The 22,012-nt window shown below is 41.9% G+C and overlaps 1 protein-coding gene across 7 annotated transcripts in view; it reads right to left on the bottom strand.

The window, feature by feature from the left end:
- Positions 1–1,828: 1,828 nt before the first annotated feature.
- The window catches only part of GOLGB1 (golgin B1), a 67,324-nt gene continuing 47,140 nt past the window's right edge, over positions 1,829–22,012 (bottom strand). For all 7 annotated transcript variants that reach the window (XM_032207509.1, XM_032207506.1, XM_032207505.1 and 4 more), the window contains 8 exons: positions 20,032–20,210; positions 18,284–18,449; positions 17,037–17,168; positions 15,308–15,466; positions 15,084–15,178; positions 14,291–14,425; positions 4,734–4,839; positions 1,829–3,491 (listed from right to left, as the gene is read on the bottom strand). In XM_032207509.1, the coding sequence (XP_032063400.1) occupies positions 3,357–3,491; positions 4,734–4,839; positions 14,291–14,425; positions 15,084–15,178; positions 15,308–15,466; positions 17,037–17,168; positions 18,284–18,449; positions 20,032–20,210 (1,107 nt within the window). In that variant the 3' untranslated portion in view covers positions 1,829–3,356. The remainder of the gene's footprint in view (positions 3,492–4,733; positions 4,840–14,290; positions 14,426–15,083; positions 15,179–15,307; positions 15,467–17,036; positions 17,169–18,283; positions 18,450–20,031; positions 20,211–22,012) is intronic.

Genomic DNA, 22,012 nt, shown 5'->3' with positions numbered 1-22,012 from the left:
AAAGCAAACTGGTGGTTACAGAACTTGTTACAATGCTTGGATCTGTACTTTACAGCCCTATCAAAAATCCATATAAACATATATCATAGAATTGTATCATAGAATCATAGAATGGCTCAGGTTGAAAGGGACCTTAAAGATCATGTAGTTCCAAACCCTCCCTGACATAGGCAGGAATGCCACCCACTAGATCAGGTTGCTCAGGGCCTCATCTATCCTGGTCTTGAACACCTCCATGGATGGGGCATCTACATCCTCTCTGGGCAACCTGATCCAGTGCCTCACCACCCTCTGAGTGAAGAATTTCTGCCTAACCTCTAATATAAATCTCTCCTCTTTTAGTTTAAAACCATTCCCCCTTGTCCTGTCAATATCTGATTGAGCTGAGTTGCTCTCCATCTTTTTTATAAAAAGTCCGCCTTCAAGTACTGAAATGCTGTAATGAGGTTACCCCCGGAGCCTTCTCTTCTGTAGGCTGAACATCCCCAGCTCTCAGCCTGTCTTCGCAGGAAAGGTACTCCAGCCCCTTGATCATCTTTGTGGCCCTCCTCTGGACTCGCTCTAGCAGATCAACCCTTCTTGTGCTGGGGGCCCCTAAGCTGTACACAGTACTCCAGGTGGGACCTCACAAGGGCAGAGTAGAGGGGGACAATCACCTCCCTCAACCTACTGGACACTCTTCTTTTAATGCAGCTCAAAATGCAGTTGGCCTTCTGGGCTGCAAGTGCTCATGTCAAGCTTTTCGTCCACCAGAACCCCCAAGTCCTTCTCCACAGGGCTGCTCACAATGAGTTCTTCTCCCAGTCTGTACTCATGTCTCTGATTGTCCTGGCCCAAGTGCAGCATCTTGCACTTAGACTTGTTGAACCTCATTAGGTATGTGCATATATATGTACGCATACACATAAATGAAAGCTCTTCCAGGTCAAAAAATGTAAATACTCTTAAATAGGAATATGGAAAGGATGTAGTTAAAGAATCCTAAGCACTTAAAGACCAGACTCTTCAGTATGTTGCTCAGTGGTGGGAAGTGCACAATTTTGGAATGACTAACATGAATTACACTGGTTCAACACCAAACTTCTCAAACCAAAACTACCTCCTTTCCAAAGTGTCAAGTGATGCAAGCGCTTGCACAGTCATTTCTACTTGACACAATGACAAGATACTTGGGGCTTTTTGCTTAATCAAAAGAGTGGGCGGGACACATGCATCCACAATGGGAAGAAACAAAAGGCTGAAACATTCAAAACAGGAATCATCAGGTAAAATTCTCTCTTTCATTAGATCAAATCACAAATCTATTAGGTCTGTCTATGATTATCAGATTAGGAGATTCTTCTGAGGTTTTATTCTATTTATTTATTTTAAGCTCTAACCGTTCCGTCTGAAGGTGTAAGATATTTAAGGTCCCCAAACCAGCAAAAGGTTGTCTTATTTCAGTTTACAAGAAAAGCAGGTCCTGAATTTGAGTCATGTGCATCATGGACTGTAAGGAAACATATTTCACTTGTAATTCTTGCTCCTATTAAATGCACCACGACCATCATATACACATACATATCATATACAGTCTTACAATACCCTATTTACCGTATTACTAACTTTTGTTCTAATGGTAGTTAGATTATAGTAGTGAATATTAACAAATGTACCTGTCTTTGGCTACAAAGCTGAAAAAGAACAGTATGTTCTAACTAGTCCCACCTAAGTTAGTGGCATATTTCCATCTTGCTGATGCTAATGCCCCTGACTTTCTTGGGGGTTGTACAACTCTTAACAGGGTGCAGAGCTCAGTTAAATTTACGTAAGTATAAACAGAAGTAAGCCCAAGCAGATCTTCAGATTTATTGGAATTGCTTTCAAAACTAAATGCCTCTTTCCTTCTTTGGTCATTACAGATAAAGTGGAAAAAGGATGGTAAGTGAGATAGCAGAAAAGGTCATCTCCATGGATGTTCAAATAATATGAAGAAACATATGTTCTGTAAATAACACACAAGCAAGTGTACAAAAAAAGTGACATACAGTTCCATGGTGGTCCTGTAAAAGGCATTCTATAGCAGCACTACACCCTCAAGAGACCTCTGACATTTACATGACAACGTTACACAACTTCCATCTGAAAAATAATCTTTATTATATACAGGAGCACATGCCCTGGGAAGCTATAGGCAAAGTATTTGGTCGCAGAATTTTATGTAGTTGAGGAAATTCACACAAATCATCAAGGATAGTGCAAAAATGGCTATTTTGTGCCAGTGTTCTGCCAGAGATCTAATTATTTGAGCTACAATGATGAATTCAATCCATCCTCAAACAGAGTTTATTCAGTGACTAGAGACTCTTAGGTTACCAGCAATATCAAAAGAACTCTCTACTTCCCATGTGAAAAAATGCAAACATGAATAGTCCAGCAAAAGGCAGATACAATCCTTCTGGCAAGTACTCTGAACAGAGCGATGGCTTAGTCTTTGAAAAGAAACTGAACTAGCACTATCTTTGCATTCAACATTCTCCCTTTGGAAGAGGGCACTGTCTCAACTCCAGGACATTTTCAGGAGTTCTTTAGAAAAGCACAGCTTTTCGTGTATCCTATTTAATCAAGTCCATTTACATCAGTTTGCTTTAGTCAAACAAGTCCAATGATCACAATTAGCATTCTACACGCTTTTCTTAAAGCAACGATGCCAAAGACCTCAGAACTCTTCCATTCCCAAGCACATAGGGAACAGTTATAGTTAAGTTCTTCTGCATTTGATTTGGACCCACATACCACATTATGGAACCCTTCAACACAGCCTCTACAGGTTTAATCTTGTGACAAGGGTACAGTGGAGCAGAATGCAAGAGTATGGCTGCTCTCTTTTCAAGAAGTATGCAAGCACTTTCCCTCTTCAGTAAGAGGTACACTAATGTTATAAGCAGCAAGGTTATTAACTTGGAGCTAAACCGTTTCTTCCTCCTATTCCTTTTCAATAATTACATCTCTGACATTATTTTACAAGCCTGTCAGAGCAGACATACAACTGTTTTTAAACTAAGTGCTCAGTAGGTCCAAACATACTAATTTTGTCCCTGTTTCAATAGGCAATACAACTGAGCAGGAAGCATGATTTTGAAATTCATATTCCTGAAAGTGTCCACAACCTCCTTAGGATATGCATTTCAAATAGCTGCATATTCAGACAGCAAGCAACTTGTGTTCAGGTTGCTGGGTGGTGCTGCCCCTTAATGGCTGATTTGGAAAGGGAAGGCTTCTGGGAGGTGTGCTGGTTACAGCTACCTGGTGGATAGGGAGTACAGGCTCAGGAATTACACAAAGGACCGTGGCTCAAGAAAAGGCTGTTGTTCTGTTCATAGGTGGCCTGTAAAGCACAGGAAGAGCAGGGCATGGAGAGCAAGCAGATACATGGCCACTAGCAGAGGCAAGTGGGTCCGGGAACGGAAAAGAGAGCGTAACAAGCGTCGTAGTCCAACAATATTCCGAGTCTGGAAGAGAAAAAGAGAGACCAATCAGTATTAGGAATGGCTAAATCCCTAGCTACCTTCACCAAAAGTTCTCCATACCACAAAGATAAGATTGTTTAATCTAAATAAGCACAAATTTTCCCAAACCCATTTCAATGTCAGATTCGACCTCTAGAGCCAATCCTCAGTGAAATACTCCCCTTTCCTATTTTCAGGTTTACCCAGAAAACCTGCTCTCTTCAGATTTCTCATGAACTATCTCTCTCTAATTTCAAACAAGAAAGGACAACAGAATGCAGAATGTTTCCCCCTAACATTTTCTCTCTACAAATTTCTAGCCCTTCCCAGTGAAATACAAACAAATTGATCAATGGTACTTCTCTGCTAGAGATTCAAACTATTAGGAATCCTGATTCACCCATCCTCTGGGCTAAAAGAAGAGAATGGTTATTTATTTGATGAGATCTTTCATCCTTGCAGCTGACTTTGCATCCTGTTGAATGCGCCACCCTATGGCGATCTTATACTACAGAGGCCTTCAAGGAATCCTCAGACAATGTAACATCTGCTGGCAACTTTCCATAACAAAGAGAAAACTGTCTATTCTAGTGACAAACCTCCAGCATTAGTAAAGGGTTCCATCCAGTTGTGGGTCTTGCCCTACTTCCCTCTTGGGAGCACCAACCCCAAATGCTGAAGAGATAAGAGGCCAAGCTCTTCAGCAGGGCTTATTCCTTAGCAAAACTGAACAAGTGGCTGTCAGACTCTTATTCAGTACAGTGAAAAAGCATCTCTCCACTTTGGATCCCAGCCTGACACAGGCTGAAAGATAGTGACTGAGGGAAAACTGAGATGGTTGCTAAATAAAAGGTCAGGCTCTCCAGACATTGCAGATGCTGGGCCAGTAACATGTATACTTTGTATGTAAGATGTTTGCACAGACTTTGCCTGTTGCTCACCACTGGGGCCTTGACTATGCCACAAGGAACCTGGGACCAGATTCTGGGCACAAACAATGCTGTTCTACATTTCAGTGGCTTCTGAAATTTACTCTGTTTCTGCAGATTGTAGCAGAGAAACAATTAGTATGAGGCTTTTGGCATGGAAAGCAGAGCAAGCCAAGAGCAGAAACCTACCAGACCTTTACAGACCTAAATATGCCTACAGAAGGATTTAGCTGCTATTGATTCACAGTTTTCAGTTCACCTTTTCTTACATCAGCCAAGATTCACATTATTGACAGCTGTGAATGAAAATTCTTACTTTGCTGAAACTATTATCCATGGAATCAATCAGCAAGGAATGCTCATGACCTGGAGTCATATCAATGCTACCGCTTAAGGAAGATGTCCACTCACTTGACTGCAACCTGCCACAGAAACAAACAAACAAATGTTAAATCAACGAGTACAAGGATTGGGTGATGCAAGTAGCAGCAATCCTCTTTTATTTCATTAAATATGGTTTCAAAATTAAATTATTGCCTGATTTTCTGTAGGCTAGTGAAAATGTAACAGAGTTGGTATATTGCATTATTGTATCCATAATTGTTACACTTGCTCAGTGTAGCCTCTTTCTGTGTCCAAAGTCAGAGAAAAATGGAAAATTTCCATGTTGCATGATGCACAGATTACCATTCCTCACCAGTAGAGGGAAGTTCAGTTGTTGGCAGTGAAGTCCTTTCTCTCCTAATTTATGTCCTACAAATTCCGAACTCTTGATTTCTTTTTGGTGCTGCTTTTTCTCTTCAGGAATTTCAATCTCTAACTTAACTGAGGTGTCTGTGTTCTGCATGGGGGCTTTCAAGTGAAATTTAATAGCATGTGATTTGAAAGAAGACAGGGCATATGATTTAATTATCTTAAATTCCATTAAAATATTTTGGAAGCCAGCTTAGATCCCAACAATGCTGGTTCTTGCTAACTATTTCCCAGTAACAGATCTTCAAGACTGGTAAAATACTATTAAAGGATGAAATGCACAAGCAGCACCATCAAATCTTTGGGTTAGTGTTAGTGAAGTGAAATCAGTTGTAGGAGGTTTTCATAGATTTCAATGCTAGAAATAGCAAAGGTTATCTGAGTTGTGGAACAACCAGGAAAATTAATCCAGAATTCTTCTATCTAGACCATTATTTTTTGTCAGAATCAGCATTTGTGTCAGAAAGAAAGCCAATGTTTTGTTGTAAAAGATTCCAACAGTGAGATTTAAATAAACCTCTAGGAGATGCATGCAGCTCAAGTATCACAGAATCACAAAATCACAGAATTGTCTAGGTTGGAAGAGACCTCAAGATCATCGAGTCCAACCTCTGACCTAACACTAACAAGTCCTCCACTAAACCATATTGCCAAGTTCAACATCTAAGCATTTTTTAAACACCTCCAGGGATGGTGACTCCACCACCTCCCTGGGCAGCCCATTCCAACGCCTCACAACCCTCTCAGTAAATAAGTTCTTCCTAATATCCAATCTAAAACACTACCTACAAACAAGTTAAGTGACAAAAAATACTTTTATAGTCAATGACAAGAAACAGGCATGTGACTCACACTGCCTAATCCTAACATCTAGTGTATGTCAGACTCCTTTTCTCTACTGACTGTAATGGTACCTGTCAAGTAACCGGAGATAAAGTGGGCATCAACGGCAAGGTTTTGGTAACAGGGAGCTGCAGAGGGAGACTGTGTGGTAGGAAGCCATGAATTGCCCTGTGCCATTGACAGATGTTTTCATCTGGCTTGGCAATGGCTGATGACACCTCACTGCATGCCAAAACATCAGAAGAACATATTGTGTGTTTGCTTATTTAAAGAAAGGGTGGTAGCTCATAGGGGCAGGAGGAGGACATGTGGACACAGAAGAAGATACAGGAGGTGGTATGTGGAAAGGAACATTCTGGGTGACACAGACGGAGATTCACTCTTGTAAGGAGACACTCTATGCTGGAGAAGGTATGTCTAGGACTGTGGCTCAAAGACAGGAACATGCTGGAGTAGCTACATCCCCAAAGGGACAGTGGCCTATGGAGGAAGCTACACTGGAGCAGGTACTCCCCTAAATAGCCTGCAGCCATGGTGGGAGCAGTAATGGGGGTAACCTGACTGTAATAACAAAAGGTCTGACAACTTGAGAGCCAAGCCCAAGAACTTGTCTCTTGGCCTAATTAAATGAGCCTGGGAACCAACATCCTTGAAGTGTGGCTGAATAACTCATAATGGGGAAGCATCCTGAGATACCACTCCGTTGATCAGTACAAAACAAGAAAAGGAGAACAACTTATCATCTGAGAAAGTGCGAATTGATGTGAGAAATAAGCTTTAGTTTAAAGCAAAATAACAGAAACAAGAAATTTTATTTATTGACTCTCTCAGGAAGAAGACCACTACTAACAGCACCTGTTGATTGCATAACCATGCTGTCCTACTCCTTCTTATGTCTTAATAGTATAAAATGGGCTTGATTTTCACCCAAGACAGTTTTTCTCTTTGAGAAACTTCTCTTTGTTTCCTTTGTTCCCTTTTCCCTCCTTAAACAGGTTGAAGCTTTGCTGGAACTTTAGGTTAACTTTGTGACTTGACCAGGTATACTCCTAAACCCCCTAATACTACTCAAGTGGTGACACTTCAACTTTGAAGTGTGACTCTGTTACTTTATTCCCTTTCTGGGCCCCTTAGGGTTGTCTGTATTTTGGGAAATTGTTTCGTTTTTGACCTGTTTGGTAGTCAGTCTTGAGAATTGTTTTATTGATATTACCACCAGCCCCTTCCTTTGTTCCCTTTTAGGATCTGCTTGATGCATTCAGTACTGGTAATTATATGAATATGTATGTATATAATCTGTCATAAGTCTAGAATTGATAAGGGTAACCTATTGTAAGTCTGTTTACTGTCAAAGTATTGATAAGTTTGTCATAAGTATTTTCACTGTCACAGTAATACTGATAACTTTGTAAAACCTATAATTACTCCCAAATCATATCTGCTGTTACATTACTGATTTTCTTACCTCAAATTGCATTTCTACTACTCCTAAGTGATATTACTATTAATTGGTACTACATCCTTGACACTTGTTGCATATATGTATATCTATGCATGCTTGCTTCCTGGTAATATCTGTAATAGCTTGGTATCTATCTTTCATCTTAGAATCATAGAATCTCCTCAGCTGGAAGGGACCCATGAGGACCATCGAGTCCAAATCCTGACTCCACACAGGGCAACCTAACAGTTAAACCATACACCTTAAGAACATTGTCCAAACACTTCTTGAACACCAACAGTGTATCTTCAGTACAGAAGGGAAGGTCCAACTAGAGAAGGACGTATTTATTTTTTCCCCCAAAGTGACATCAATCAGTTTTGTCAGAAATACAATTCCATACGTATTTGCCTGATTAATCATAGCATTCTTGATAGTGGTGATTCACGTTGATTAGTAATAAATAGAAATCCTTAGTGAATAAAGCCTGTGTGTCCTCGTGTATCACAGAATCCTACAAACTCACTGTTACGATCATTATGATCATTGGGTAGGGCAGTTTCCTTCTCCTTTTGGATCACGACAGGTCAGTAAAGGAACCCGCAGCAGAGCAGAGGAAATAAGTAAGAAGCAAGGAGCTGCAGAAAGAAATCATTGCATACTGACTCCATCCTCTTGTGCTGCCTTTTGCCTCACTGAAGGGAATGAGTATAATGTAAGGTGCAAACAGGAGTGAGGACTAGGAAAGGGGGAGAAGTGTCTACACTGAAATTGAGCTGAGGGTAGGGAGAAGTGTTTACCCTGTATTAGTTGCTTCTCAACACCCAAAGTTTATGTTCATTGGCAATAAATTTAAATTCAGTGAAATTCCTCAAGTTTGTTTTGCCCAAGACAGATAGGTGCTTATTGAAGAGACAAAACCCTTGGAAATATTGGGTCTTGCCCTCTGTGTTAGGGAATGGATTGATTTGGAAAAGTTAAGGAACAGACCAGTAAAGAGTACCTTGTGGCTGGGGTCTACTACAAGCCAACTGATCAAGAGGAGCCTGTTGATGAAGACTTCTTGCTTTACCTACAAGAAGCATCATGCTCACACACTCTCATCCTGGTGGGGGACTTCAACCACTCGGATGTCTGCTGGAAAAGCTACACAGCAGGCTGTAAGTAATCCAGGAGATTCCTAGAGTGCATTGAGCATAACTTTCTGGTTGATGTATTAGACAAATCAACCAGAAGACAAGCGTTACTGGACCTGGTGCTCACCAATGCAGATGAACTCATTAAAAAGGTTAACATTGGTGGCAGTCTGGGCTGCAGTGACCATGCCCTGGTTGAGTTTGTGATCTTGAGGAATACGGGCCCGGAGAAGAGCAAAGTCAGAACCCTGAATCTCTGAAGAGCAAACTTTGAGCTATTTAAAGATCTAGTGGATGAGATCCCCTGGAACACTGTCCTTAGGGACAAAAGAGCTGAACAGAGCTGGCAACTCTTTAAGGATGTTTTTATCAGAGTACAAGAACTCTCCATCCCCCTGTATGTATAAAAGACCATGCAGCGAGGCACGAACAGTCCAGGAGGTTCCTGCAGCGCACTGATGGTAACTTTTTGATGCAGGTGGTCGAGGAGCCAACGAGGAGAGGTGCGCTGGTGAATACTGTGCTTACAAACAGAGAAGGGCTTGTTGGAGATGTGAAGGCTGGGGGCACTCTTGGCTACAGTGACCATGAGATAGCAGAGTTCAGGGTCTTGCAAGAAGGAAGCTGGGCAAGAAATAGTATTACAACCCTGGACTTCAGGAGAGCTAACTTTGGCTTCTTTAGGGACCTACTTGGAGGAATCCAAGTCCAATCCAAGGAATGAGTCAGAAGGTCCAAGAGAGCTGGTGAGTATTCAAGCATCACTTTCTCTAAGCTCAAGAACTATATATTCCTATGAGCAAAAAGGCAAGTAAAGGGGGCAGGAGACCTGCTTGGATGAGCAAGGAACTCCTGGAAGGACTCAAATGGAAGAAGGAAATACACAGGATGTAGAAAATGGGACAGGCCATTTGGGAAGAATATAGGGACACTGTCAGAGGATTCAGGGATGCAACAAGGAAGGCCAAGGTCCGTTTGGAGTTAAATCTGGCAAGGGGTGCCAAGGACAAGAAGAGCTTTTTCAAATATATTAATAGCAGAAGGAAGACTAAGAAAAATGTGAGCCTGCTGCTTAATGAGGTGGATGCCCTGGTGACAAAAGATACAGAGAAGGCAGAATTACTGAATGCCTTCGTTGCTGAATGTCTTCACTTCTAAGACCAGCCCTCAGGAATCTCTGGTCCTAGAGACAAGGGAGGAAGTCTGGAGAAATTAGGACTTTCCCTTGGTCAAAGAGGATCAGGTCAGAGATCTCTAAGACAGACTTGACACCTACAAATCCAGGAGCACAGATAGGATGCATCCATGAGTGGTGAGGGAGCTGGCGGATGTTATTACTAGCCCACTGTCCATCATCTTTGAAAAGTCATGAAGAACAGGAGAGGTGCCTGAGGACTGGAAGAAAGCCCATGTGACACCAGTCTTCAAAAATGGCAAGAAACTACAGGCCAGTCAGCCTCACCTCCATCCCTGGAAAAGTGGTGGAATTACTCATCCTGGAGGTCATCTCCAAGCACATGGAGGAGAAGGTGATCAAGAGTAGTCAGCATGGGTTCACCAAGGGGAAATCATGCTTGACCAACTGTCCTGGTTTCAGTTAGAACAGAATTAATTTTCTTCCTAGTAGCTGGTGGAATGCTGTGTTTTGGCTTAGGATGAGAAGAGTGCTGATAACACCCCGATGTTTTAATTGTTGCAGAACAGTGCTTATACCAAGCCAAGGACATCTCAGCCTTTCGCTCTGTCCTGCCAACAGGCAGGCTGGGGGTGCAGTAAGAGCTGGGAGGGGACAGATCCAGGACAGGTGACCCAAACTAGCCAAAGGGGTATTCCATACCATCTGACGTCATGCTAAATAATATGTAGGGGTGGCTAGCCAGGGGAAGGGGGCTGGACTGCTCGGTTAGGCTGGGCATCGGTCAGCGGGTGGTGAGCAATTGCATTGTGCATCACTTGTTTGTACATATTATTATTATTTTCCTATTATCACCATTGTATTATTATTATTATTATTATTATTGTTATTGTTATTATTATTTTGTTACTATTATTTTCCTGTCTTATTAAACTGTCTTTATCTCAACTCATGGGCTTCACTTTCCATTTCTCTCCCCCGTCCCAGAGAGGGAGGAGGGAGGGTGAGCAAACGGCTGCGTGGTATTTAGCTGCCAGCCGGGTTAAACCACGACAGTCTTTTTGGCGCCCAATGTGGGGCCCAAAAGGTTGAGATAACGGCAGATCTGACCAGAGTGTGTTAAACTATAATTGGTGTAAGTATTAGACCTGCTTAATAGTCACTTGTCATAATGCTGATTGCTTTAATCTCAACTCTGCTGCGCCTGTTTTCCAAATTGAGTATTATAGTACATTATTTTCCGTATTTGCTCTCTGTCATGTTGTTTATCCTCTCCGGGCCCTGGTTTCAGATCATTATGGTACTGAGTGTTGTAGCAATGGCTTATGAGACGATGAGATATCTGGTCATGACTCTAACTTGGTATTTGTACTCAGTAACATCATCGACTCTGTATTTTGGAAACTGTATCTTGGAAACTATTAGCAATTATACCTATTGCTTTTTTCCATTAGGGAGTCAATCTGTGGAGGGGAAAGGGGAAGATATTTTTTCTTACTTGATTACTCTCCCTTTCTCCTTCACCACCCCTGTATCCTCCTGGATCACTCTGCCTTCCTCCTTCACCACCCTCTTACCCTCCGAGCTTGCTACAATAGTCCTCCAAGATATTGAATATCCTTGGGATACTCAGACCAGCATAGCCTTGTTGTTAATTAATTCTGTTCTAACTGAAACCAGGACACCAACCTGATAGCCTTCTATGCTGGAAAGACTAGCTGGGTGGATGATGGCAGAGCAGTGGATGTTGTCTACTTTGACTTCAGTAAGTCTTTCAACACCGTCTCCCATAACATACTCATAGGCAAGCTCAGGAAGTGTGGGATGGATGAGTGAACAGTGAGGTGGATTGAGAACTGGCTGGATGGCAGAGCTCAGAGGGTTATGATCAGTGATGCTGAGTCTAGTTGGAGGCCTGTAGCTAGTGGTGTCCCCCAGGGGTCTGTATTGGGTCCAGTCCTGTTCAACTTATTCATCAATGACCTGGAGGATGGAATACAGTGCATCCTCGGCAAGTTTGTGGATGACACAAAACTGGGAGGAGTGGCTGATACACCAGAGGGCTGTGCTGCCACTCAGAAGGACCTGGACAGGCTGGAGAGTTCAGTGGTGAGGAATCTCATGAAGTTCAACAAAGGCAAATGCAGGTATACCAAGGGCAGAATAGCACCATGCACCAGCACAGGTTGGGAACTGACCTGCTAGAAAGCAGCCCTATGGAGAAGGACCTGGGAGTCCTGGTGGACAGCAGGTTTACCATGAGCCAGCACTGTGTCCTTGTGGCCAAGAAGGCCAGTGGTATCCTGGGGTGTAATAGGAAGAGTGTTGCCAGCAGGTTGAGGGAGGTGATCCTGCCCCTCTTCTCAGCCCTAGTGAGGCCTCACTTGGAGTACTGTGCCCAGTTCTGGGCTCCCCAGTACAAGAGGGAGAGTTCCTGGAGCAAGTCCAGCAGAGGGCTGTGAAGATGATGAGGGGACTGGAGCACCTCTCATATGAGGAGAAGCTGAGAGAGAGAGCTGGGTCTGTTTAGCATGGAGAAGAGAAAACTGAGAGGGAATATTATCAATGTGTACAAATATCTGAAGGGAGGGTGACAAAAGGATAGGGCTGGACTCTTTTTAGTGGTACCCAGTAACAGGACAAAAGGCAACAGGCACAAACTGAAACATGGGAAGTTCTGGTTGAATATGAGAAAACATTCTTTACTGTAAGGGTGACAGAGCACTGGAACAGGTTGCCCAGAGTCTCCTTCTTTGGAGATATTCAAAACCCACCTGGATGAGATCCTGTGCAACATATGCGAGGTGACCCTGCTTGGCAGTGGGGTTGGACCAGAGGATCTCCAGAGATCCCTTCCAACTTCAACCATTCTGTGATTCTGTGTAAGAAGAGAGGCAGGAAGGACAGAAACTGGGATGACTATGCAAAGACCTGTGGGTCAAACTGAGGTGGAAGAAAGAAATGCAAAGGCAGTAGAAGCAGGGACATGTGTCCTGGAAGAGTACAGGGATGCTGTCCAGATGGGCAAGGATGGGGTAAGGGAAGCCAATGCACAGATGGAAATGAGCTTGGCAAGGGATGCAAGAAATAACAAGACGGGATTCTATAGGTACATAGGCCAGAAAAGAAAGGCCAAGGAGAATGTTCCCCCTCTGATAAGAAAAAAGATAACAAAAAAACACAACAAAAATAAACAAATAAACAAAAAAAAACAACCACTAACAACAAAAACCTGATAACAACAGGCATGGAGAAGGTTGAGGTACTCAACAACTTCTTTGCCTCAGTCTTCACCTCCAGCCAGGCTTCCCACATTAGATGTTAAGAGGAAATTCTTCACTCAGAGGGTGGTGAGGCACTGAAACAGGTTGCCCAAGAGAAGCTGTGGATGTCCCATCCCTGGAGGTGTTCAAGACCAGGCTGAACAAGGCGCAGGACAGCTTGATCTATGGGGTGGCATCCCAGTGCATGTCAAGGGGTTTGGAACTAGATGATCTTTAAGGTCCCTTCCAACCCAAACCTTTCTATGATTCTATGAAATACCTGAGAACTCCTTTTTTGTCTTCATCCAATTCTCATATCCAAATTATATTTTCCAATAGTTAATATAATTCATTAAGAAAACTGTCATTTCTAGTCAGAATTTGTCTTATGTGAGTCTTCACTCAGTTGTCTCATTCAATCTTTGTCTACAGTTGAAGGATAGACACGGCCTAGTCATTTCAATGTCCAACAGTGTAGAGAACAGTCATACTTGTTCTGAGAAGCACAAGCCATGGACAAAGGGGAATTGAGCATCTTGTTCTAGTTTATCTCTTATACAAACTTTGTGGTTGGAGGTCTGCAAGCTTGATGAGAGGTTGCTGAAGGAGGGAGTCTTGTGTTGGTGGGATGGCCCTGCTTTGGCAGCAGAGCAGAATCTTAAGGGCCACAGTCCAAGAGTGTAACCTTTTGCTTCATTATGTGTAACATTAATATTAAAGTTCACACCCCCAAATATGATAATGAGCTTAAAGAAGTACATGCTAACCATGTATGATTATAGTACTCAACACTTTACCCAAATCACGCTAAACGTCACCCCAAGAAAGGAAGAGATAATAGATAAGGTTAGGATATAAAAGAGTGTTAGGAGTTAGCGTACATGTATAGGAGAAGAAAAAAGAAAAAAGAGAAAAAAAAAAGAAAAAAAAAAAAGAAAAGATGAAGTTAGAGTGAAGAGCTGGGCAGGGGAGAAGAAATTCTAAACGTAGAAGAGGATGTGACCTTTCTCCTCCACCAAGACAGGGACATCTTCTTGGTAAGCTCTGTGCCTTTACCCTTTGTTGAGGAATAAACAGGATAGAATTTTGCTGGTGCTATTATAATATATTAGCACTATTGCAGTAAGTGTATTTATCAATGGCAATGCCAAATTTGTTATACCTGTCACATTATTAAATACATTAAAAACATTGTTGAATGTCATGTTGAACACATGAATGTAATGAAGTGCAGAAATGAACAAAGAGCTATGATCACCATACTCTTACGGTAATACTGCTCATTTGGTCAAGCTCCCTCACCTCCTGATCTGATCCTGTGCTGCAGAGAGTGCTTCCTCTACAGCAATACGACGATCCCGTTCTTCCTCCAGTTGCTCCTCTAAATACCTCAGATCTTGCTTTGTGCTGCTGTGTAAATTTTCAGTTTCAGACAACCTGTCAGAAAATAACCAAGCACATGTGAAAAAATGGTCTAATTCACAGACTATTCTGTTTCTATTCAATAATGCAGTATGTGAACAGATTCCAACTCCCTTCCACTTACACAGAAAATGGGTATTTTTCATGAATATATTTAAATTATTTGGAAATAAAGAGTGAGAATATAGGTCTCTTAAAGATTCTGTGTCACATCTGGAAGGAGCTTCTTGGCTTTGTCATCCATGACCCCACCTTCTGCTAACTGTTTTGAAAGGGCACAATGAATCATGTGCTAAGTTTCAACTCCAGACATACTAGCAACAACAGTGAGACCAGGCTAACAACTCACAACATGGATACTAGGCCAAATTAATATACTTCGGCAGCTACTGAGGAACCAGCCCATCAAATCAAAGATGGTAGTTCGGCTGGTGATGGTGAACCAGAATTGCTACTGAACGTTGTCTCTTTACTGTTTGAAGTTCTATGCAAAGAAACAACTAAATATAGCTGTCAAGCATGTGACAGTACCTCCACTTCAACAAAGTCCTAGGGTGGAAATGAGCTGTTGAAAGCTCTGACAAATGTAACTCAACTGTGCTCTTTTCACCCTGAAGATCTCCATCAGGACTAACACTCTTCCTGGCCCCAAAGTTTCTTAGGTTTTCTTTACCTCAGCTGCAACTCCTGTAGTTCAGGTGTGTAACTCCCTCCAGGCTCATTCTTTTCTTGGGGTGCTCCAGGAGCTGCATCTGTTGTAAAAGACTCCTGAGAGATAGTATGAATATATAGCATAGGGCACTGAAAGATGATAGAAACTAGCTACAATGCTGCATGCTGAGTGGAGCCATCTGCAGTAAGTTTTGCACTCTCTTGCACCCAGAGGAAGACCCTTACCATGCTCTTGTCTGCAGACTGCAGCTCCTGGAGCTGCCTTTCAAGCACCAAGCAGCGGTTCAGAACCTCATTGTAGTGCTGGTGACTATCACTGATGTTTCGACTGCTACCACGCAGCTGGAGGGAGAGGGCATTTTTCTCTTCAAATACCTGAGAGAGCTGAGAAGAGAAGACAACTGTTGAGTAAAGAACTCAAATGTTTTTGTGAAAGTGAAATTTTCTGTGTAACTGAGGCTAATAATTCTAGTGGGAACATAGGTATTACCACATTGTACATTTCTAAGGTTCATACACCAGTGACAATCTCCAACAGTAGCTTGTGGCTAAAATTTCCAGCATACCTTTACTTTCTGCAACTTGGTGCAGCTTTGCCTGAAGACAGGCAAAAAAGTCATTGAGTACCTCGGCCGCCTTCTCTGTATGCTGGATAACTAGGTCTCCCATTTCCTTCTGGAGAGGGCCTGCAATTTCCCTAGTCATCATTTTATCACTGACAAATCTATGGAAACTTTATTGCTGCCTTTCTCACTCTTCCTCCTTCCCCTGCTTCCCTTCACTCCCTCTCCCCTTCCCCCCCTAACCCTTCATCTAGCTATCAGTTAGACAAATGAACTGCTACATAGGCCCAAAATTGGTTGGACTCAAAGGTAGTGGTCAATGGCTTGACAGACAGCAATGGACAGAATACTCCTCTGGCCTGCTTGAGGTACATATTGCTAAGTACTGACAGCAACATAAATTGACACAGTACAGCATCAGGAAATTTGCAGTCAATATTGAATTTGTGGGATTGTGGGAATTTGTGACATAACAAAGACTGAAACTTCAATCTAGAGGGACCTTGTACCAACAGAAATCTTTAGTCCAATAAAGGGAAGTGCAAACTTCTGCACCTGAGGCAAAACCCATGCATCAATACAGGATAGGAAGAGCCTGTCAAGGCAACAGCTCTGCTGTGAAAGACAAGGGAATTACAGCAGCTGCCCAGCTGAATACAAGCCAAGAGGACACTCTCACTACGGACCAGGAAAATTGTATCCTGGGTTACATTAGGAGAAGTAAGGCCAGCAGACTGAGGAATGCTACTACCTGATCTGTTTGGTAACAGTAAGACTGCACCTGGAATATGGTTATTAGTGTTGGGTCCTTGTTTCAAAATGGACAGAAAGTCCAGAAAAAGGCTACAGTGACAGTCAAAGGATTGAAGCATGTGATGCCTGTGAGAGCGGAGCTGCTCCATCCTGGTAAAAGGAGGCTAAAGGGTGATTTTACAGTCTTTTACAGTTACCTTAAAGGGAGTTGTAAAGCAGGCAGATCAAAACTCTTTTTGGTAGTGGCAAAAAATATAACAACAGACCATAGACTGTGGCTTAGAGAAGTCAAGCTGGACATTAAGAAAAAACATTTTCATTAAAATTGTAGAGCAGCATTGGACAAGGACTGAGAGAGGTTCTGGAATATCTGTTCTTGGTGGTTTTTACCACTTGGCTAGGGAAGGGCATGGATGACTTGATCTAATGTTCCTGACAGTGCTGCTTTGAGCACCAGAAGGGTGTACTAGATCATCTCCAGAGGTCTCTCCTAACTAATATTTCTGATTCTGTGTTTGCTTCAGTGAATGCCCACAAAACCAGAAAGATCTATTCTTGCTCTCTGAGCCTTATTCAAGCCTACCCTCTTCCTCACATTCCTCAGCCCAAACTCTGTGAATAGAAAATATTATTTGTACCTTACTGTTCAAATGCTGAATTCTGAGCTCTTTTTGGTGCAGTTCTTTCAGGCAGTCACTTAACTGGGCCTGGAGATGCTTTGTCTCTGTTTCTAGGCTTGAAAAGTCCCCTCTCAGAGCTTCTGGAGAAATCTGCCAGGGAAAGTACAATGAAAAACATTGTGCCAATCCATTCTCATATTAGTCCTCTTCAGTACTTCAAGGTTAAAGCCCTACATTATTCCTAGGCCTGGAACTTGATGGCAAATGGCAAATAAATAGAAATAACCCAAAAGCCATCTGAAAAGCTAAACAATTAGGAACGATCACTCTACGTGCACATAGGATGAGTCCTTCTCAAAAGCTGTCTCAGGGTTGTCTACAATACAGGAAGTAAAAAAATTATATGAAAGAGAACAGGAAAACAAGAAAAACCACAAAGCAATGACCTGATTACTCTCATTCAGCACAGACTAAAAGGTTAGCACTGAAAAAAAAAATATCACATGCACATTGTTTTAGCTTTTTCTTTGCGTATATGCATGTGTGTCAAAGGGATAGGGAAGGTTTCCTCCCTACTTCACTAACAGAAAAGCTTTTCACTGGACCGTTACAGACATTGTCAGGAGAGTGGTTTCCTTATTCATAATGTTAAGGTACTGCACATGCAGCAGGGAAGTCTCTTTCCCTAAACCAAGCAAAACAGTCAACTTATTCCACTCTTAGGACTGCCATATGAAGAAAAGAAGGCAGAAAGTGCAACATTCAATCCTCAACCTCTCTGGGCTTGAGTAAGGATTGTAGATTCCTGTCATAGTACAAACAACAATAAAAATTCTGTAAAAGACTTAAAAATTAGAATATGAAACTACAAAGGACTAAAACAGAAAATAAGATTTCAGACTCAAAAACAGTGCAAGAGGCAACTCTAAAATAGCCAGATCGAAAGACCTGAGAAGATCCAAACTGCTCAGAGGAACAAAGGTGCCTATGAAGCCCCATCTCTTTGACATAACCTTATATGCTCTTCCTATTATTCACTTTTCCTAATGTTTCAAGAAAGAGAGTAAAAGAGAGTTTTCTAAAAGTTTTCAACAATTCAAGTTACAACATTGGTATAGCCCTTGAAGGCCACGTAACTAAATACAATACTATAGTCTGGAAAACTTTTGACCTCCAAGATCTAAATATAAGCAACACATGCTACTTTGGCTGAATTTCAAACCTCACATTTCCATGCAGTACAGAATCTATATATTTCTACTTACCTTCTTTTGGTACTGCTCCTCTACAGTTTGAAACTTGGTAAGGGGCAGCCTCATTTCTTGCATGATCTTTTGTAAATGGCTCAGCTGCTTGTCTTTTTCTGCTATGACCATCAGGTACTGCTCTTTGATGCTGCAGATCTGCTTTTCCCAAGTAATTTTCTCTTGTCTGCAAAGCACCATGCAAAGGAAATTACCAGGAAATTACTAGTATTGCTTATGACATCCAGGCACCCAGCTTAGAATGAGACAAGAAGGATTATAACTATTTCCTACCACTATTACATGCCAGATAGGAAGTTTTATAATGAAGACAAACTGAAACAAAAACCACTGAAGTATAAGAACCTTAAAAGCAAGTGCTGAAGTGAGTCCAGAGAAGGGCAATGAAGCTGGTGAGTGGCCTGGAGAACAAGTCTTACAAGGAGTGGCTGAGGAAGCTGGGATTGTTCAGCCTGGAAAAGAGAAGGCTCAGGGGTGACCTTATCGCACTCTACAGGCACCTTGAAGGAGGCTGTAGCGAGGTGGGGGTTGGTCTATTCTCCCACATGCCTCGTGGCAGGACAAGGGGGAATGGGCTAAATTTGTACCAGGGGAGGTGTAGGTTAGATATTAGGAAGAACTTCTTTACTGAAAGAGTTGCTAGGCATTGGAATAGGTTGCCCAGGGAGGTGGTTGAGTCACCATCCCTGGATGTCTTTAAAAGACGTTTAGATGTAGAGCTTAGGGATATGGTTCAGTGGAGGACTGGTTAGTGTTAAGTCAGAGGTTGGACTCGGTGATCTTGGAGGTCTCTTCCAACCTTGATGATTCTGTGATTCCGTGATTAAGGAAGTGTTCTCCATTCGGCTCAATAGTGCAGATTGTTCAAGGCTCATAGTTTTCATATTCCAGGACTAGTATCACTTGTGTTGTAAAAGCTATCCAAGAAATAACCCTTTTCTTCTATCAGGTGATACATAAAATTTGTAAGCTGCTTCACACTTAATGAGATTTGTTTAGTTTGGAGGTCAGATTTGCAAGGAAGGGAAAATGAGCACTAAAAGCTGTTATATAACTTTGGACAAAGATAAGCCATACATCTTTCTACAAACTGCCCCTGCTTCTCCCCCTCCTTCCCCTTTCACTCCAGGTTCAGTCATTCTTGCAGTCATTCTTCAGGATCTCTGAAGTATCTGAAACATTTTTTTCCCCATTTTTAGCACAGAGCCTATTTGATTAATTTTAGTCCAACGAGAGACGACAACTTACTAGACTTAAATTATAGACATTTTCAAATACAAGACGTAAAGCAAGTGAAACAAAAGATTAGACAGTCATACAAAATGAGTATTTTCTATACAATGATATCAGAAAGATAATAAAGAGTGCTCATTCTATTATCAGCTTTGACCGGAGAGTGCTATAATTATATATAAATAAATTCCAATATAAGAAACAGCTTAAGTTTCCTCTGAAGCAGATGACATTGGCCACCACTGGAGGAAGGAAATAAAAATTAAAAGGCCATTAACTATTTCACACAGGCTCTTCCTTACAGTATGTCAGGTTGTAAATCTCCACCCTAGGCCTGAAGTAAAATGCTGAACAAGGGAAATGTGTGCCCACTCCTGAATAGGGCAGGTGATTTCGTGACAGTAGACACATGTAAGGCTGAGGAACTCAATGCTCTCTTTGCCTTCTGCCCACAATGGCATTTGGAAAGAAATGATACATTAACATCTCTGAGACAGTAAGAAGATAATTCTCACCTAAGCTGCTGGAGCTCCTGCTGGTAGAAAATACTTTCTTGCTCCAGCTGCTCTTGGAGATGGTGCTGTTTTTCTGCTTCTTGCTGATATTCCTGTACTTGTGCCTTTAAGCGAGAGTTTTCAGCTGATTCTATCCCAACTAGTATGTATTGCTGCTGCAGATTCTTCAGCTCTCTTACCTTTAATTAAAGGGAAATATCAGTGTGCATGACAACTGAGCAAGCAGCTATGTTTATTATTTCCAAGCGTTTAAGAACATTTGTCACTGTGGCATCTGGAGAAAAAGTCACATTCAAATGACAGATAAACTAGAAATTGACATCAGTGATAACAACAGGCTACTAAGAAATGCTCAGAAAAAAAAATAAAAATCAGAGAATTCTATTGTGAATAACAGCATAGTGAGTTTTGAGACCTTTCATGAAGATTTGACACACATCAACAAAAAGACCCTGGACTACGACATTAATTTACGTATACAGAGGAAACCATAAAGTGAGATAGAAGGAGCTGGTTAAGAAAAAATCCTGAAGATGGTACTTAGTATAAACTAGGGCACTGAGGAACTAAAATCCTTCCAACAGTCTACTCTGACTGGAATTAGAATAAGTTGTCATTACATTGCAACCAGTTTTTGAGGTTTAGATGACATGACTGAGTCTGGAGACATACATGTAGAAGTACTTAATGAGCCAGATCTCTCTACTAAGGCTCTCTCTTAGTATTAGCAGTGCTACACAGGTATGTAAGTTCAACAAAACAGTAGTAGAAGAGAAATAAATCTACAAGTAACTGAGATATTAAATGGACAAAAATGGTCCTTTGTGAGGATTTGTGAGGATCCACGAAGATGATCAGAAGGCTGGAGCACCTCTCCTCCAAAGAAGACAAGCTGAGAGAGCTGGGGATGTTCAGCCTAGAGAAGAAGAGAAGGCTTCGGGCTGACCTCATTGCAGCTTTTCAGTACTTAAGGTGGGCTTATAAAAAAGATGGAGGAAAACTTTTTGCTCAGATAATGACAAGACAAAGGAGAATGGTTTTAAACTAAAAGAGGGGAGATTTAGATTAGAGGTTAGGAGGAAGTTCTTCACTCAGAAGGTGGTAAGGCACTGGAACAGGTTGCCCAGAGAGGTTGTGGATGCCCCATCCCTGGAGGTGTTCAAGAACAGGCTGGACAAGGCCCTGGGCAACCTGATCTAGTGGAAGGCATCCCTGCTCATGGCAGGTGGTTGGAACTAGATGATCTTTAAGGTCCCTTCCAACCTGATCCATTCTGTGGTTCTATAAAAAAAAAAGAAGTGTTTAAGACAGTATCACAAAGTACATGTATGTGGTAAATTAACAGAACAAAGAGAAAACTAAGACCAAGCATCAGTCGGAAACGGTGGTAAAAGTCTGTCATCTGAGCAGCAACTAGAAGTCTAACCGAGCCGCATTGTGTCAGAGAATACACAAAGACAGACACAATAAGTATGCAAGCAAGGATGTTAAAATGAATTTGCAATGTCTTGTACCTGTCTTGAGAATCAGAAATCACGAGGAGAAACCAACCCTTGTGTTAGATTACTAGCAGACTATAGCAAAGACAAATGCACGAGCTTCCACAGATGGAAGACTAACAGGGAACACATACCTTACTTCCATGGTTCCATGTTTTAAAAGAAACTAATAAGAGAAATTACTTTGCAAAGTTAACTATGAAATCATAAGTTTCCCTATGTCAGAAAGGGTAAGATAGATGGCACATACTAATTTAATAGGATCCGATGGAGTGCACCCACAAGCAATGAGGTCATTGGCAATTCTCAATTACCTTTGAAATATCATAGTGCTCAGCAGAGGTTTCTGAAGACTGGAAGAAGTATCATCCCTACCTTCAAGAAGGGCAAGGAGGAGGATGTGGGAAACTGCAGGCTGGTCACCCTCACCTCAATCCCTAGGAAGGTGATGAAGCAACAAATCCTTGAAACCATTTCCAGAT

The sequence above is a fragment of the Aythya fuligula genome, chromosome 1 (assembly GCF_009819795.1).
Source record: "Aythya fuligula isolate bAytFul2 chromosome 1, bAytFul2.pri, whole genome shotgun sequence".
NCBI lineage: Eukaryota > Metazoa > Chordata > Aves > Anseriformes > Anatidae > Aythya > Aythya fuligula.
The sequence above is the reverse complement of the archived record's forward strand: the minus strand, read 5'-3'. Positions and strand labels throughout refer to the sequence as shown.